The sequence below is a fragment of the Clupea harengus genome, chromosome 10, assembly GCF_900700415.2.
Source record: "Clupea harengus chromosome 10, Ch_v2.0.2, whole genome shotgun sequence".
Lineage (NCBI taxonomy): Eukaryota > Metazoa > Chordata > Actinopteri > Clupeiformes > Clupeidae > Clupea > Clupea harengus.
The window spans coordinates 13,979,962-13,998,393 of NC_045161.1; the positions used below are offsets into that span (position 1 = coordinate 13,979,962).

The following is an 18,432-nucleotide window of genomic DNA, read 5'->3' on the forward strand; positions in this document are numbered from 1 at the left end:
GGGGGACGACACAAGACAGGCATGAATAAACATGTATATCATTTATTCTGTTCACAGTGCATACAGTGGTACCAGTAATTGTATAGCACAGGAGATTGACTTAGAGTCTTCTCTGTATCGAGAACATGCAAGTGTGCAGTCGAGTTAGAACACTCAAATTTGTAAATGCATTCAGACGTTACGCAAAAATGCCACAGTACCCAAATACCACTCTCGACATGTTTCCTGCAGATGCTGACTCTGCTGCTGCAGCTTTTCTGAGCCGCAACTACTGTGACACTGTTGTCTGTATATTGTCACTGAACACCATGTGAAATAAAGTCAAGGGATGGTGATATGATGATGATGATGTCTCCGGGTTCTTGACACTGAGGTCAAAACACTGCACGTTTTTATCCTTCCCAGTCACACAAAGGTTTTGCCCAACATGTTAGTTATGAGGGGATTTTCATTTCAAGGAGAGCATTCTCAAAAAGCATCGTGGATAAATATATTACTTCACATCGAAAACTGATGTTTAAATGGCTGATGTAACATGGCCGGACATAAAATACATAACAAAAAAAATGAGTATAAAATCAAAGATGTATTGAGCTGCTCACAAGCCACTAGATGCCCCTGTAAATAAAACAGGGCTAAAATTACATTGTGGTCACATGCCATTGAGCTCTGCTGGATTTCCACTCCTACCCAAAATGCTGTACAATACATCTTTAACTGTTCTTTTCAGTTACAGTTTACTTTCTCAATCATTGTCCCTATTCATCGAAATAAAATACACTTCACATGGTTTGTGGTACACACAGCAAGCACAGCAACAAAGTCAATGTCAGTAACATTTTAAGCTTGCCCCCCTGCACACACACAAGTGTATCTGACCAACCAGAGAGCAACTTCATGTACATGTGCAAAGCTTCATTTTGTTCAGATTCTTTTCAGTGGACCCTCTAAGCAACTACAGTAGATAGACAATAACAAGAATGTCATAACATACAGCATTCAAGGGTGTAGAGCATGTGTTTTAAGACATCGAATTATTTGAAATATACTGAAAATGGTATTTTGCAAGGCATTTATGGATTTTCCTGATACAAGCAGTAACTGACAAAATGGAACACACTCTACTGTTTTGTCAATGAAAATAAAAATCAATTACTGAAAAGCCCAAGAACGTAAAAATCACACAATTCAGTCAAATACAGGAAAAACTGTCATCAACTGTGACAGTCAAAGTTTAGAATTATCGGCATAAGCAGAAACAACTGCACTCAAAAGACGGAAAAAAGAAAAATGTAAATGAAAGATGTTGAGATCATCTTTGTTGCTTTACTGAGGGAAAAAAGGGACAGTTGGGCCAACACCATGTCAATAAAGTGTCTGTACACTTGCAAACAAAACTAAGTCACACTGTAAAAAAGAAAGAAAAAAAAAAACAACTAAAACAATACTGACCTAATTTCTACTTAAGTCTACACTGCCTCAACTTTATGGCTACACCTCTGGAATAGGTTTGGAATTGGAGCAGACTTAAGACCACTCTTCTGCCTAGGGCCGGGCCAGGCCAGAAAATACAGGACAAAGACGTAAACATGTCAATATCAGACAAACAGCATCAAATGAGTACAAGCCTGGCAGTGGTGCATGCAATGGAACTTTGGACGACAAACACGCGTGCTGTACCATTAGTGCCTGATGCATTTACCCCAAGGACCCACAGGCCTCACTCACATGGGTCAGTAGTCAGTTCCTGTACCATTTTGAATTTAACACTTAAGCCGATGGTACGGACCAACACAGTTCCTGCAGTAGACAGATTCTGTATTTTGAGCATGATGCCACATACCATCCTTTTATCCCCCCCCCCCCCCCCCCCCACACACACACACACACTTAATATTCACATAAGGCACTCTTACAATCTTGGGTTGACTCCTAGCAAAGCTATAAAGCAGGAGCTTGGCAGCCCTGTTCCTGGAGAGCTGCCATGCGTGCAGGTCTTTAAAGGTATTTTAACCTTGCCATTAGGTGGCCACTAAAGGCGTGACAGTGTTCTTGAGCCAACTCTGTCTTTTGATTAGTCGATTAACAACAGGGGCGTGATGAGGCAGCTCTCCAGCCACCAGGCTGGCTAGGCCCTGTCCGACAGTCCTCACTAGCATGGGTGGGTGGGTGTGTGTGTGTGTGTGTGTGTGTGTGTGTGTGTGTGTGTGTGTGTGTGTGTGTGTGTGTGTGTGTGTGTGTGTGTGTGTGTGTGTGTGTGTGTGTGTGTGTGTGTGTGTGTGTGTGCCAATGGTTCAATGGTGACCAAATATCTGGCAAACCGCTTATGGGCATGCAAAATACACCTGACGAGCCACAACAGTACGGTCACTGGTGAATTCATGTATGATGGCAGAGAGTGTGATGCTAGCGGGTCTTTAAACTGGAAAAGTGTCCGACAGTGACCATTCCTCCTCACCAACCAATTTCAATCAAACATCATTACAGGTATTCCTAGATTTTTTTTTCCTTTCTTAATGTAGGAACACAGAGAGCTTCAGTGATGAGTTTTTCACAGGTAATGCTGATTTGCATAAACATATCTCAGTTTACAAAGCAATAACGGTCATATGTGGGCCCTAAAGGCCGCGTAACCTTACAATAGTTCTACATTAAACACTTATCATATTGTCATTTTTAAGGGGTCAATAACAAATAAAGAAACAGATAGGGACCTTTGAAAATTACTGACCCTTGCATAGCATAATAGAAAGTTTTGGTTGGGCTGAAATCCTAGACTACGACCCAGACTCTTCCTGAGTCTGCTCCCTCTACTGGCAACAGTACTAGGGCAATGGGCATAGCGGGGCAACACTAACTTCTCCTGAAGCTAATGGAATGACCACAATGAGTCTTTCAAATGTGAAAATAAAGAAATAAAAAGGCCTACAGCTTTACGAGCGGGTCGATACTACAGGGCAGTGCCCGGGAGGGGGTGAGAAACATCATTAAAGTGTCCCGAGGAATGACACCCCACATAAATTGCTTAAAGAGAAAAGAAAGAAAGAAAGAAAAAAAACCCGCCAGCCTACACATTCCATCTGGAGGGATGAGACCAGCACTGACCCGAGGCCAAACCGCACTGGAGCTCACCTCTGCCAGGGCTGGTGTCGAGCTGAACCAATCAGCTCCCTCTTGGGCTGGGCACGGGGAATGTGCCTATAGGTAGCTGAACGTGAAGATCCCTGAAAAAAGCTTGCGCCTACATAATTACATTAAGAGTATTGCTTCTTTACAATGCATTAGGGACAACGACCAAGCAACAGCAGACGAAACTGGACATGATGTTTCCATCAGTCTTTCAAGACGTCCCTGGGGAGAGACATGGGGTTCAGTACAGTCTCTGCAGAGGCTCCTCTCTCTCACCGCATCCTTTCAGTTAGCAGTCATGCACTCATCTCTTGTGACTTGGATGACTGATCAACACTATTTGGATTCATTCTACTTCAGGTGCAGTGTGAGGGAAGGGAAAGGACAGAGAGGATTTTCTTTTCTTTTTTTAAAAGTGCTTGGATAGGTAACCGGCTCTATTATCTTAGGCTACTGGCCCCAACTAACTGTTACTATGAGGGCATGGCGGAAGAGACGGATGAAATACTGTTTGATCTTTACAAACTCAAACTTTGTTCATAACTGATTTTTGTTTCTGAGAATGTGCAGCTTCAGGGCCGGCACACACTTTCTTTCTGATGGATGACCTGAGAATCACCGGTCATGCCCTCCAGTACATAAATATATAACTCTACAATAAAGCTCTACTCTGCTCTACCTACATTTCTACAGTACCATATTCCGACTGCTGCGTGTAACATTACGGCGTTGCCAAAAGCTAATTAAGACGTCCTCTTTAAGGCACTGCAGCATGCTCGTGTGGCCTTACAGTGGAGGATTCTCTTCAGTCATTCTGAACTCATCTCGAGCGCTTTGAACCAGGAAGTAACATAGTGGCGTCATTCTTACAATGTAACAGTGATGTATAAAGTACCCTTCTGTACAAGTGCAAGTCATTGCAACAGGGTTTTTTAAAAGGGATGCTCACTATATAAGGGCAATTGTATTGGGATAAAGGAGAGAAAATAAGGGCTCCCTTTTTTTCATTAGTAGTCAGAAAATACTGTCTACCTTCCCTCCAGGGCCGCAATTCTGTTCTGATTTCCTCCAGCTCAACCTTGTTTGCATGAATGTAGATATAGTGAAAGGACAAGATGAGTGCATGTTTCAGATATAGACATTCTAAAGTTCTAAATTAAATGTACAGCAGGACATAACATGAAACTGGCAGTTGGACAGAAAAGACCTTAAAATATCTTGTGTGTGTATGTGTGTGTGTATGTGTGTGTGTGTGTGTGTGTGTGTGTGTGTACACATGGAAGTATGTGACTGGAACGCGACTTGTGTGTGTGCTTAACGGGTCACTTGCTGGTTTGAGTGTGAGAATATTTTCTATATACCTGCATAAGATATTGATGTGTGTGTGTGTGTGTGTGTGTGAGAACATTCAGCTCGTAGCTGAGCATTTGCATTGTGTGTGTACCTGAAAGAGCTATCGCTGGTGTATATGTCTAACAGATGTGTGTCTGTATGTATATGTGTGTGTGTGTGTGTGTGTGTGTGCGCGTGTGTGTCTGAGAACATTCAGCTCGTAGCTGAGCATTTGCATTGTGTGTGTACCTGTAAGAGCTGTATATGTCTAACAGATGTGTGTCTGTATGTGTGCCTGTCTGTGTGTGCGTGCGTACGTGTGTGTGTGTGTGTAAGTGTGCGTGTGCGTGTGTGTAAGTGTGCACCCTAGCCAGTCTGCTCAGCTCTCGTCAGTGTTGTTGTGCACCTGTGTAAGCTCTAGGCTGGTGTGCAGGGAGGAGCTGAGGTGGCACAGGGACTCGATCTCCTCCAGGAGGCCTTTCTCCTGCACCTCCTCTTCCAGCCCCGCCTCAAGCTCATCCCTCTTGCCCTCTCTCTCTCCCGCCCCGCTGACGTCCCTCTGCCAGGGGATGAGGGCGGCACTCTGCCTGGTCCCCTCCTGGTACTTCTTCAGCTTCACTTTGGAGAGGACTCTCCGGCGGATGGCTCCAGGCGTGGCCTGCTGGGACTCTGGGCCGCTGGGCAGGGGCTCTGGAGCCAGGCTGAGAGATTCAGGGCTGGACAGGTGGCGTCTCGTAGGGGATGGAGACTGCGGAGGGTCCCTTTCTGACTGGGGGAGATCTTCTGGGGAGTTTGGGGGTGTTTGTGGTGTGGGTGTGGTACAAGGTTTGGGCGCTGGAGGGACACTGCTGGTGTGGACCGATAGAGTGTGTAAGGTGTGTATTGCGGGGTCGTCAGTGTGAGCCCGTGCCCGCTGCGCGGGAGCGGGGGGTTTGTAGCTGGGCCGGCGGCGTGGCGAGGGGGGCAGGTGTTTACCGTGCACCACGCTGTCATCCTGGCCCAGGTGCCAGCCCCCGGCCGGCTCTGTCGAACAACAAAATGAGCCCCCGTTGCCGCCGTCGCCGCTGCTGCCGCCTCCTCCTCCTCCACCCACCCCGCCACAGCTGCTGGTGCTGCTGCAGCTGTCACCACAGGTCTGCTGGCTCTCACTGGATGGGCTGGGTCTCCTCTACAAAACACACATAGAAAGCACATCAACTCAAATACTATCCCCTCCCCATATCACCCTCACATTCAACAGAGAGAAAAAACGAGAAGGGGACAAAGACAAACTGACCAGACGTGGACAACTAAGTTATTGGACATTAATAGGTAGGCAACTGCATGGATCCCACCACCCGAACCACCCCGCAACACATGTTCCAATCCTACTCCTTGCCCTGGCGTCAGTCAAACGCGTCGCTCACCTTGGGCTTGTAGTCCAGCTCGTCAATGGAGCGCAGGAAGTCCAGGCTCTTGGCTGCGGAGAGGCGGCCCGGCTGGGTGCCGGTGCTGGTGCTGCTCAGCGAGTCCAGGATCTCCTCCAGGAGCGTCATGTGGCCCGAGGAGGGGGCCACCTCCGGCTCCAGCTCGTACGAGTCGTCGCTGTCCTCCGTGTAGGAGGGCACCTCCCCGCTGTCTTCTGACGAGATCCTGACAAACACACACACACACACACACACACACACACACACACACACACACACACACACACACACACACACACACACATATAATTAACACAACCACTACATATAAATACTAGATATAGAGGATTAAGCATTTATTTATGTAATAATCAACTTTCTACCCACGGCTTTATTCAGTGTATATTAATGCTGTTGCACAACACTAAGATTTAACTGAGGGAGTGAACTAGTTTTCCCCATCTACGTTGTTTCATGCATCAGCCACTAGAGGGCAGACAAGCACAGCCTGAGGTCTCCCCCACTCCCAAAACCGCTCACTCAAACATGCTCATAATCATCTACATAACACTCTGACCATTTCTATTGAACAGCAGCGCGTGTGGCAGAACAACTCTTACTTGCTGGCGCTGTCCTGCTCGTCCTCATCCAGGGTGTAATCTGGACAGCCGATGGCAAGCTTGCTGTCGTAATTCTGCATGGGGGGGCAGGGGGGAACACACACACACACACACACACACACACGCAGTGAATTCAGGGCTCGATCGGCGGTGTGAAGGCACAGCCAAAGATGTGAAATAAAAGCCAATGATGTGAGGGAACAGCCAATGACGTGACAAGGCCAATGACATGAGAGCTGAGCCAATCACGAGGGGGGACAGCCAGTGAGGTGAGGAAGCCGATGACATGAGCGCACAGCCAATGGCTTGATCGGACAGTGACACAGCACATTCTTCTAAACTTCCTCAATGTGAATGTCAATAGTTTGTCAATGGCTTTGTGGCTCAGCCAGTGATGCGTGGACATGAGTGACCATGGAAATGCAGAGAGTGGTTAAATGTGTGTGTGTGTGCGTGTGCGTGTGCGTGTGCGTGTGCGTGTGCGTGTGTGTGTGTGTGTGTGTGTGTGTGTGTGTGTGTGTGTGTGTATATTCTTGGAGAGCAGACAGTTGGGGCTGCTGCTGTGGTGCTGTGGTTGTTGTTGCCATGGCTATGCTGGAGGTGATTACAGAAGTGGGACTTCTGGGAGGTGTGGGCTAATATCTGTTGGCACGGCCACTCGGACAAGCTAATCCTCTGCTTTTAAAACACACCTGTGCCACAGTTTTACACTGGCAAATTAGAGAGGGGAGGCATTCTGAAGCGTGCTCTCCTGCTGCTATACTGACAGACAGACAGTCAGACACACACACACACACACAGAGTTCAGTCATTACCACGGCGCTCAAACACACACACACACACACACACACACAAGTCTGGTCCAGTAAATGCCACTTTGTGTGTAATCATCAAAGAGGCACAAGTAAATGAGGGGCTGATTACTGGTGGAGAGGACAGAGGGGAAACATTTTAAGAGAGAGAGAGAGAGAGAGAGAGAGAGAGAGAGAGAGAGAGAGATGTTGTGACAGGAAGCGTAAAATATCAGATCAGCTGCTACATGAGTGTATGCAATGTAGCACCTTGACAAACACCAAACATTTCCCTCTGGCTCTACAACGCATCCTCAAGCTGTGCACACACACACACACACACACACACACTGTGTAGAAAGGGTTAACCAGCACCTCTCCATAAAAATAGCTGAGGGATGTGTGTGTATGTGGGCCACTTAGGGCTCTTGGCTCAGGAGTAAACAGGAACACATGTTGGGCCCCTGATTGGCTCGGCTCTCTCTGGTAGTTGGGAGCTGGAATGAAAGCGATTACAGGAGGGCTTTAAGGCCTCAGCCCCACCCCTGCCCTCTTTACCAAAATTGTGTGTGTGTGCGAGAGAGAACAAGCGACATAGAGAGAGAGAGAGTGAGTGTGTGAGAGAGAAAGAGAGAACAAAACAGGAAAAAGAGAAAGGACTTTTCGTTAATGGATTCCTGTGTCAGGGCAGTAAATCGCCCGAGCGAGTGGCCGCTGGCCCTGGGTGCACCTGTGAGACGCCGGCCCGTCATTTGCGGGCTGAGGCATGGCGCTCAACCTCCCTCCCCCTCCTCTTCCTCGGTCACGCAGTTTGCAGTTATTTAGGCCTGTTAGTGGGGAGAAAGTGGAGCAAAGGCTCTCTCTGGCTCCCTGTCTGTCTAGGTGTTTATTAAAACAGGGTGAGTGGGGTCCCCCCCCCCGCCCCTGCCCCATCCCCCCATTTTCTTCATTACAGAGCTGCCTTACCGAGTCCTGCCACCACAACAAAGAGCCTCAACTCCTCTGGAATCATCAGCATCAACACACACACACACACACACAAACACACAAACATGCTCACTCACACAGGCACAAGCACCCATAACCACACACAAATCTTTCTGCGATCAGCCACCGCAACAAAGAGTGGGGGACCATATAGATCAGCATCGGTCACAATTTAGAAACACAACCTTTGTCAGGATTTACACCACACACAAACACACACAACCGCAGTCAGGAAACACAACACACATAGCAACAGTCCACAACAAGAAAGAGAGACACACACACACACACACAACATCTACAACATTTAACATCTAACCTCTGCCACAGCAGGAGGTGAAAAGAGTACTGAGGCCATGTCTCCCAAAAGATGAGGGACATCACAGCTTCCCATGGACAACAGTGATCATGAGGAGAGAAGGAATTAGCAGCAGCAGGGATAGTTCAGTAATATGTGAATGCGAGCCGAAATGAATGAGAGGGGAAGGAGGGGAAAAAAGAGCAAAGACTGATAGAGAAAAAAATGTCTGAGTCATTTTACGGAACCAACGGTCTGGCTTTGGACGGAAAATGTGCACGCGAGACAGAGACAGACAAAAAGAAAGAATGAGTGATGGAGACAAGGAGTCAGGGAAAAGGGAAATGCCCATTTAGTTGGGTCAAAGCTTCAGTAAATCAGACTACAGAGCAGCACGGGCCTCAAGTCAGAGTTAGCGCACACGTGAGTGTGTGTGTGTGTGTGTGTGTGTGTGTGTGTGTGTGCACACCAGGCACACAAGAGTGTGTGTCCTCTGACTGAGTAGAACACTGCAGAAAGGTAAGCAGGAAAGGCCATTCAGAATTACATTTCAGGAGTTCTGACACACACACCCCCAAACCTACAAACCTGCATCAAAAACCTCAGATATGACATTATTCAGGCACAGTATAGGGGGAATTCACTGTGCTACATGGTAGTTGTGTGTAGAGAAAAGCGCAGTCATTACTACGAGGACCTTTTTTTAGTAGGAGAGATGATTCCAGTTTCAACACACCCAGCCCTCTCCCATGTGCGCCTGCGAAGCTGCTGCCCGCGTCTCGGTGCTGGGCGTTTCAGATGGCGTTTCTAAGTAGCCACTGATCTCATCTCCTGGCAGCCTATATGAGATAAGCTGGGAAAAATGCAAACTAACGTCCCCATCCCAAATCCCCCCCCGCAATCCTCCTGCCCAAAATGAAGAAGAAAGGCGCTGGAGCCTCGGCCAAGTCTGCATCTCGATTTCAAGAGTTTCTTCAAAAACAAATAAAGTCAATGAAAGGAAAGCCCCAAGACGTTGTCTCTCGCCCGCCAAAGATCCTTTGCTTTCGTCGGCCCAACTGGCTTCGTCTGAAAGCACTCTGGACAAACACATTCAAAAGGAGTAATTTCTGCACATCTTGTTTTAAAAAATTATTAAATAAATGAAGTCAAATAAAAAAAAGCTGACATAGAGTCTGCAATGCTGACAATTCGCCAGTAGATGGCACTTTAGTTACAGTTACTTGGGAGGGCGTTTTCTGTGCCAAGGGGACTCCGGATAAACCCGCAAAACAATCTGACAAACAACAATCATATTGGATAGAAGTGAGAGCACACACATACACACAAATGCAAACACACACACACACACACACACATTCACACACAGACTGACAGCTGCACATCCTCTCCTCATCATGGCCAAGCAGACATGAGTGGAGAGACATGGACGACGAGCCAGCTCACCCCCCCTCCCCCCTCCAGCCCCCCCACAGCCCCCCTACCATCACCCCCCAAAACCATTGCACTGTGTGTCAATGTTTTCTGACACCCAACAAAACTATTCCCAACACTGGCAGCCCTCCAGATTTGCATGGTGTCACAGCAGCGTGGCCGAGCTGCATTTATGTCCACACACACACACACACACACACACACACACACACACAAAATCCTACCTCTGAGTGTGAGTGTGAGCGTGAGTGTGTGTGTGTGTGTATGTGCAAATGTAGAAAAGAGCCTGGCTGAGAACCATTAAGCATAAATGAATACCGTATGCACACCAGGCATGGCACCCCAGAAATGTGTGTTTGTGACTTGCAATGGGTGTGAGTGCAGACTGGCCATGCACATAGACAGAAAAACAGACAGAGAGAGACAACCACACACACACACACGCACAGACACGCAGGCACAGACACGCACGCACACACACACACACACACGCAGACGCACATTTACACCTTGGCCTGTCATGCATCCTTTTGGTAAGCATGCTGATAATGGGGGGTGATGGGAAAGGCCACTCCTCCAGAATAATATGAATTTTAAGTGACATTTCACATGGTCCTCCACAGGACAAATCACTATCATTATTCTGGCATTACAACTTATATGCACTTTACAGAGCGTAGGGGAATCACTATCATTATTCTGGCATTACAAACTTATATACATGTTACAAAGCGTAGGGGAATCACTATCATTATTCTGGCATTACAAACTTATATACATGTTACAGAGCGTAGTGGAATCACTATCATTATTCTGGCATTACAAACTTATATACATGTTACAAAGCGTAGGGGAATCACTATCATTATTCTGGCATTACAAACTTATATACATGTTACAGAGCGTAGTGGAATCACTATCATTATTCTGGCATTACAATTTATATAGAGCGTAGGGGAATCACTATCATTATTCTGGCATTACAACTTATACACACACGTTACAGAGCGTAGGGGAATCAAATAGATGCCTGGCTTTAAATTAGAACTCTTCTCTCTCTCACTATAATCCACGGTCTTTCCATAATTTAGCTCATGCTCAGGGTGGAGGAGACTAGTCACTTGAAATACACCCTCAGTGGCCCTCTAAGTGGGGTGTTGTGTGCTTTGTGTTGTTCTGTGCACAGGGTTGGGGAGTAACTAGTTACAAGTAAGTTATGTATGTATGAGTTATGTAATTAAATAACAAAATAAATGTTATTGTAATCTGTTACAATTACTGAGAAAAAAAGGTAATTCAATTAAAATTACTAATCAAAATGTTGGTGATTACATAGACCTTACATACCAATATATTCTTTTCAGTAAGACGCTTTAAGGCATAAGCAGAATCAAACAATTCTACATATAAATGTTGAATATAATATTCATTCTGTTGCTTTGCATCTTTTCAACTACTAGCTCCATTCATTTGGCAGTATGTCATATAATTCTAAGCGTTGTTTTTGATTGGTTCGTTTTATAGTCTTGAATCTGGGTGAATTTGGACTGCCTCTTATCTGCAAATCAAAAAGTAATCAAATGTAATAAGTTACGTTACTTATTACATTTGTAACAGGGTAAGTAATAATCTCTAGCCTATTGCATTTTAAAAGTAACCTTCCCAACACTTTGTGTGTGTGTCTGTGTGTGTGCGTGTCCTCTATGCCAGCATTCATCTCCAGCATCCATGTGAACCAAATACAAAAGGAACCAGGACCACGTTAGCAGACACTTTTTTGATTGGAGCGTGTGTGTGTGTGTGTGTGTGCGTGAGAGCTTCTTTTGTTAGTATTCAGGGCTGGTAAAGCCACTGCTGGCTGAGGGCTATCCATCTGGTCTTCTCATCTGATGTGTGTGTGTGCGCGCGCGTGCGCGTGCGCGTGCGTGTGTGTGTGTGTGTTCATGTGCTGTTACTTGGTGAGTGTATGTGTGAACTCTTGTGCATATGTGGGCAGTGGTGTGTGTGTGTGTGTGTGTGTGCGCACGCCCCTGGCCTCTCTTCCCCTGAGGCGCTGTGCCTCTAAACGTAACCCACTGGGCCTCGGCTTCATAAAGGAGATTAGTCCAGAAGCAGAGTGGACGTGTTGATTAACCCTCCACCCCGCTCTGAAATAATAACTGTATACCAGTCCACATTGGTGCAATAGCACACATCTCTGTAATAATAAATTACACACTCTGAGGCATAACCACATTTGTCTGCTGCCAATGGGACATGAAGGGCCAGTTCATTGCAGTCATGTTTTTCATTATGATATCTGTAAGTAACATCGGCACATCACTGCAATCTGGCTCTCGAACAAGGCATTCTGGCACACTGCTTTATAATGAAAAAACAAAAATTGAAAAAAAAAACACAGATGTGCTGCCGCCATATTTGTTGGAGACAGTCGGTGACAACTGAATGCCACACTGATTTCTGCTATTGATTGTGAAGAGTATCGATGGCTAACTCTTTCTGGCCAATGGACAGTGTGTCCAGTCTACTCTCTCTCTCATACACATAGATATCATGCACTTTGGGACCTGACATCTCTCCAGTGTCTCTGAAGCAGGGATCCCAAGGGCCCCGTTACCGTGACGATGAGCAGGGATTTGTGGCGGCTGCTGCCCACGCCGGTGTGTGTGTGTGTGTGTGTGTGTGTGTGTGTGTGTGTGTGTGTGTGTGTCCAGGACTCCCTTTTAAAGATTACAAAAAAAAACTAATTTGTAGCCTTGTCTCCACCCCTTTTCTTCCCTGTGTTTATTCAAGCCTCAACAACAACACAGTAGAATGGAACTAAGCTAATGAAAGACCGAGAAGGAGAGAACCCTAGATTTTGAAAAATAAAAAATAATCAAACAAATACGCCCCACGGTCCGATCCAGATAGCACCAGCCGGAGCTTTGGCCTTGTGGAACACACGGCTGTTGTGAGACCCGTCTGATAAGGGCAACACTCACCAGAGCTTTGGCCTACAGCATATAAATAAACAAAGCTCATAGGGTCCCCTGCTATCTTGTGTCGGTTATACAGTCATGGGTGGAGCTTGCGTGGGAGACTGCAACAACTTGGATGCATCACTTGATACAGCAAGAGTTTGGGCTTAATGACAAAAACACACACACACACACACTTGTTTACGCACACACACACCCGTCACACATACAAACTTCCACTCACTTTGACATGAGTGATGCTTCCTCATGCCAACTAGAAATGCTTCTGTGCGTGTGCATATGTGCTTGCATGTGTGTGTGTGTGTGTGTGTGAGACAGACAGAGAGGGAAAAGTAAGTGTTCGTGTGTGCATTTCTGTTTATATAATGTGTGGCACAGTTTCTGAAAGCAAGGCCGCATTTTATTTCCAAAAATGACTCAAATAATATCACAAACAGAAACGTTTGCATTTTTAACTACGCCACCCGGAAAACTGTCCTGAGAAAAGTGCTGACACTCATCCAGGCCCGCTTGCCCAGGGCCGCGGCCACAGACACCCCTTCCAGGAACCTCTGCAGCAGAGGCGTGACGGCAGCCTCTCTGACATCCCAGGGTGGCTCAGTGACAGAGTGGCAAAACTTACACAGTAAGTTGACGGGAGATTTGCTTTACCGCTTTACATGACTGAGATATAAAAAGTGCATCATCCATGCTGCCACATGCGGCCGAGACTCTAGGTAATGCGGATGAGACATCTTCAGATTGAAATCTCCAGTGGTCAAAACCAGATGCACTTCATTTATAATTCAAGACTATGCATGGCTATCCGTGATCCGGTACTGAAATCTATGCTGTTGTGCTGTTTTTTGTGTGTGTGTGTGTGTGGGGGGGGGGGGGGCATGGCTAAGCACATATTGTCAGAATGCAGCCTGAATCCTGAAGCCGGACTCCTGTCAATGACCCATCATGAGAACAGTAAATACAAATTATATCAAGAAAATCTGGCACATTTACTCTGTTAAATAACTAAATCTATTGTCTCATTCAATGACATAATACGGAAACTACTATGGAAGCTTCCAGAAGTTTTATCAAAGAATAAAACTCTTCACTTTTACACCCCATGAACACACTCAGACACATGTACAACACATATGCAGATAGACTCAGGCACGCATCCGCACAGACGCACACACACACACAGATCCTGCCTGAGTTGTAGAAGAGTGTTAGGCTGAGGGAGTGGTGGGACCCACTGGAGCAAGAGGGGCTGGCTGAGATGAAGGCCAGATCGATGCAGAGCTCCAAATCCCATAGCTCCTGACCACTGGGATGTCAGCAGAGAGGACTGAGGATCTGACTCATTTGTGTGTGTGTGTGTGTGTGTGTGTGTGTGTGTGTGTGTGTGTGTGTGTGTGTGAGAGAGTGTGTGTGTGTGAGAAAGTGTGGGTGTGTGGGTGTGTGCGTGTGTGTGTGTGTGTGTGTGTGTGTGTGTGTGTGTGTGTGTGTGTGTGTGTGTGTGTGTGTGTGTGTGTGTGTGTGTGTGTGTGTATTAATGCAGGATGTCTGGGGAGCTGCCAGTGTCTAGAGCGCTGGGTCCAATGCAGTGAGTGAGCATGGGGATTTGGGGAGGGGAACAAAACGCGAGACAAAAAGGCATGGAGAGAGAAAGGCGGAGAGAGAAAAAAAGAGAGCAAGTAGGAAAAGCAGACCCACGAGTGCGACCAGGGATGGAAGATGGAGACGGAGAACAAAAGAAATGGCCCCACTCGTTCTTCTGCTTCACACAGGCGACATGCTCACACACTCTTACTAATGATGGCGCAGAAAAAACGCTTGCACACTGGCAGAAAATGATAACAGAAATGAAGTGTGTCTGAGGCCAGACACTGCACAACATGCCATGCCATGCCATGCACATCCATTCAACTAGGGCTCAGAGAGGCCTTTGAGATCTCCCAAATAATACTCTTCAAAAACTTTCTGAACATACTTTCATTAGCCTACACGTCTGAGGAGATCCCCCTCGTTTAATTAGCTGTTGTGGCGCTTGGCGTGTGCGAGGAAATGAGACATGATAGATCTCTGCTGAGAACCTTCGCCTCTTATTTAGAGGCTACAGCTGCACATTCAGACAGCTCATCTGAAGGGGGTGCACTTCATTCCCATGAGCTCTGCTCATATAGATCCACCAGCCACAACAGACACAGTATGGAGCATGGAGCATATGCTTATGTATGTGTGTGTGTGAGAGAGAGTGTGAGAGTGTGTGTTTGTGTGCGTGATCCAGATTCTACTGCTTATTTAAAAAAAAAAAATCTAAAAGAGCCATGGCCATACTAAACACTAAAGCCAAGACTACTCACAAAGACGTCCTCTGCGCTCCTAGCTCCTGTCACTCTTAGCAGAAGAGCGTCCATGCAGTTCAGAGGGTTAACTTGGTGAGGAAAGGCCTTGCTTTCATGAAGAGGGAGGGAGGGAGAAGGAGAGGGAGAGAGGGAGGATCGGACAGGATCGGAGGATGGGAGAGGAGAAGATGGAGAGGGAAAGACACAAAGGGAAGTCAGGGGAAATGAAATGATAGACATTAAGGAGGGAGGAAAAGGGAGAGAAGAGTACATAGTATGCAACAAGAGGCAATGAGAGACAAGGAGGAGAAAACAGGTCGAGAAATGAGGGTATAAGAGAAAAAGAGACAGAGGATATCTGCACCCTACACACACACACACACACACACACACACACACACACACACACACACACACACACACACACACACACACACACACACACACACACACAGACAGACAGACAGACAGATACAAACACACCTTTTCAACACTAGAGCTGTCAGTCAATGCTGGGCCTACGTGGTGAAGGGCAGCCTCAGACCTACTGGTGTGCAAATGTCAGTGCTTGAAGAGCTGAACCAGCCGTGACCTCTCACCCCAACACTGGCAACACTGGCCATGAATAAATATGGTGAATGAGTGAGTGGACCCGAGGAAGAGGAAGGGAGAGAGGAAGAGAGAGGAGGAAGGAGAGGAGAGGTGAAGTCAGAGGTATATAGAGGCCTCACCTTTCTTCTCTTCTGAAGCCTCCGTGGCGAGAGACTCTTAGTGCTGGTAGGGGAGCCGCCACCGCATGACCTGTCATCATCATCACCCGGCTATGGGGAAGAGAGAGTGGAGTGTGAGAGAGAAAAAAAAGAGTGCGTCAGTATATATCTGTGTGTGTGTGTGTGTGTGTGTGTGTGTGTGTGTGTGTGTGTGTGTGTGTGTGTGTGTGTGTGTGTGTGTGTGTGTGTGTGTGTGTGAAAAACCCGAGATAGCAAAAGTGAGTGAGTGTGAGAGAAGGCAAAAAAGAGGGAAAGAAAGTCATTGCCTAAGAATAACCACCCTTAAATAAACTGCACTTGCACTGTGCTCATACTAATTACAAATGCCACTTTTGGGCTGTCATCTGATCAGCGCCATTCGTCCGGTAGATCTTGTACCTGTTGTTGGTCCTCTGATGTTCAGATGTTCATGCTCACACAGATGTGTAGCACAGACGCCCACACACACACACACACTCTAACACGGCACGCTTCTTTCACCTATTGTTCTGTTTTTGAAGGTGACAAGAGCTTCACCTGCTCTTCCCATCTCTATTTCTTTTGTTTCACCCTCTCTCTCTCTCTCTTTCTCTCTCTTTCTCTCCATGTCTGTCTCTCCCTCCCTCTCTTCCCCTCTCTGGTTGGGCCCTGAGCTGAGGTCTGCTGGCACGAGGGAGCGGCCCGCGATTGCGCTATCAAAGTGGTGGCGCTTCATGAAAACATACATCTCGTTACGTGCGGCTTTGAAGACGACGGGCACAGTGCCGCTGATGAGACGTACCGACAATGAGGCAGGTCGGCGGCCAGCGAGAGAGAGAGAGAGAGTCCTGAAGGTGGGGGTGAGGGTGGTGAGTGTGTGTGTGTTGGGGGGGTAGGGACATGACAGGCTATAGCCCGGGGCTGCGGCGTTAAAAATGTACGCACCCCAAACACTAAAGCAGGGCTTCACAAGTCATTAAAAACCCCACCAGCATCTCCGCTCGCCTGAGCCGGCCGCATGCTACATATAAATCAGTCTGTGTGTTTCTGTGTGTGTGTGTGGGAGAGAAAGAGAGTGAGTATATGTGTGTGTGTGTGTGTCTGTGTGTGTAATAGTGTGTGTGAGAGAGAGAGAGAAACAGAGAATGTGTGACAACATGTGTTATGAATCTTTGGGTGTGAACACGTGAATGACATTACAATCACATGCGTATTTGTCTGAGAGCGAACCAAACTGTATGCGTGCCTATAATATCTGTTAGCATGTCTGTTTGTCTGCATATTTGAATACAGTGTTTGTGTGTGTGTGTGTGTGTGTGTGTGTATGTGTGTGTGTGTGTGTAGGTGCGTGTGTGTGTGTAGGTGCGTGTGTGTGTGTGTGTGTGTGTGTGTGTGTGTGTGCGTGCGCGCATCTCACCCTTTGCTTCAGTCGGCTCCGCATCCCCCTAAAGCCTTGCTTGACGTGACTCTTGGTCTTTGAAGAGAGAAAGAGATAAAGGACAGGGGAAAAAAAGAGAGACAATCAAAACAAACAGAACAGAAGGCAGCCGCTCTCATTTGAATGGTCATTTTTGATTCCACACAACAAAGAGCACTTCAATGGCACAGTGCACGGGAGGGGGGGGGAGGGGGGGAATAGGACTACTGTAGACAACAGAACCATACGGACACTACAAAGACTGGGGAATCGGACTAGTGGCTGGCATACGATTATCTGAACAGAAAGTAATTAGGCCCACGGAAAGCGAAGCACCTACTAACTTCAGGTCAAACTTTACATGAACCACATGAAAGTCATGTGGAATAGCTTGGTGAATATTGTCGTAGTGAGTATACAGGGAAAGTGACGTATAAAGCAATCCAATGGATTTTATGTGTACATACAATATACATAAATGACATAAGCTGGAGGCATGAAGTGCAATACTGTATAGCAGAATTGTGGGCATGACACAAACAACACATTTCTCTCTGTCTCTCTCACACACACACACACACACACACACACACACACACACACAGTCATTTTTGTTGAGCACAGTTGAGCTGTGTTTATGGCTTACCTTGAACACTGCTGTATTGAAAAAAGCACCTCCTTTCTGCATGGACCAGAAACAATGAACAAATACAGATCAACAACTAAACAATACAGTCCTCTAGACAATCTATACAGTTTTTTAATCTGACTAAATATAAACAAAAGTAAGCAATGTGGACTCATGAATGTGCTTCAATCAGGAGACGTGAACTTTTAACAGAATGCCTGAAGATGCACCCCAGAGGTCTCATTCCTTCCCTTGCTGCCTGCAGAGTGAAAGGATCGTTTTCCCTTTTTTTTCTTTTTTCTTCTCTGCCTCTGTCTCGCACGCTCTCTGTTAAATCTATCGTGCGGCAGTTAT

The 18,432-nt window shown here is 46.7% G+C and overlaps 1 protein-coding gene across 3 annotated transcripts in view; it reads right to left on the bottom strand.

The window, feature by feature from the left end:
• Positions 1-26: 26 nt before the first annotated feature.
• Positions 27-18,432, bottom strand: part of dennd1b (DENN/MADD domain containing 1B) — a 99,698-nt gene continuing 81,292 nt past the window's right edge. For 2 of the 3 annotated variants that reach the window (XM_031575465.1, XM_031575466.2), the window contains 7 exons: positions 18,097-18,132; positions 17,451-17,507; positions 16,037-16,126; positions 15,324-15,410; positions 6,488-6,561; positions 5,868-6,093; positions 27-5,629 (listed from right to left, as the gene is read on the bottom strand). In XM_031575465.1, coding sequence (XP_031431325.1) covers positions 4,841-5,629; positions 5,868-6,093; positions 6,488-6,561; positions 15,324-15,410; positions 16,037-16,126; positions 17,451-17,507; positions 18,097-18,132 — 1,359 coding nt within the window. In that variant the 3' untranslated portion in view covers positions 27-4,840. The remainder of the gene's footprint in view (positions 5,630-5,867; positions 6,094-6,487; positions 6,562-15,323; positions 15,411-16,036; positions 16,127-17,450; positions 17,508-18,096; positions 18,133-18,432) is intronic. The other variant, XM_031575468.2, reaches the window with a different exon arrangement.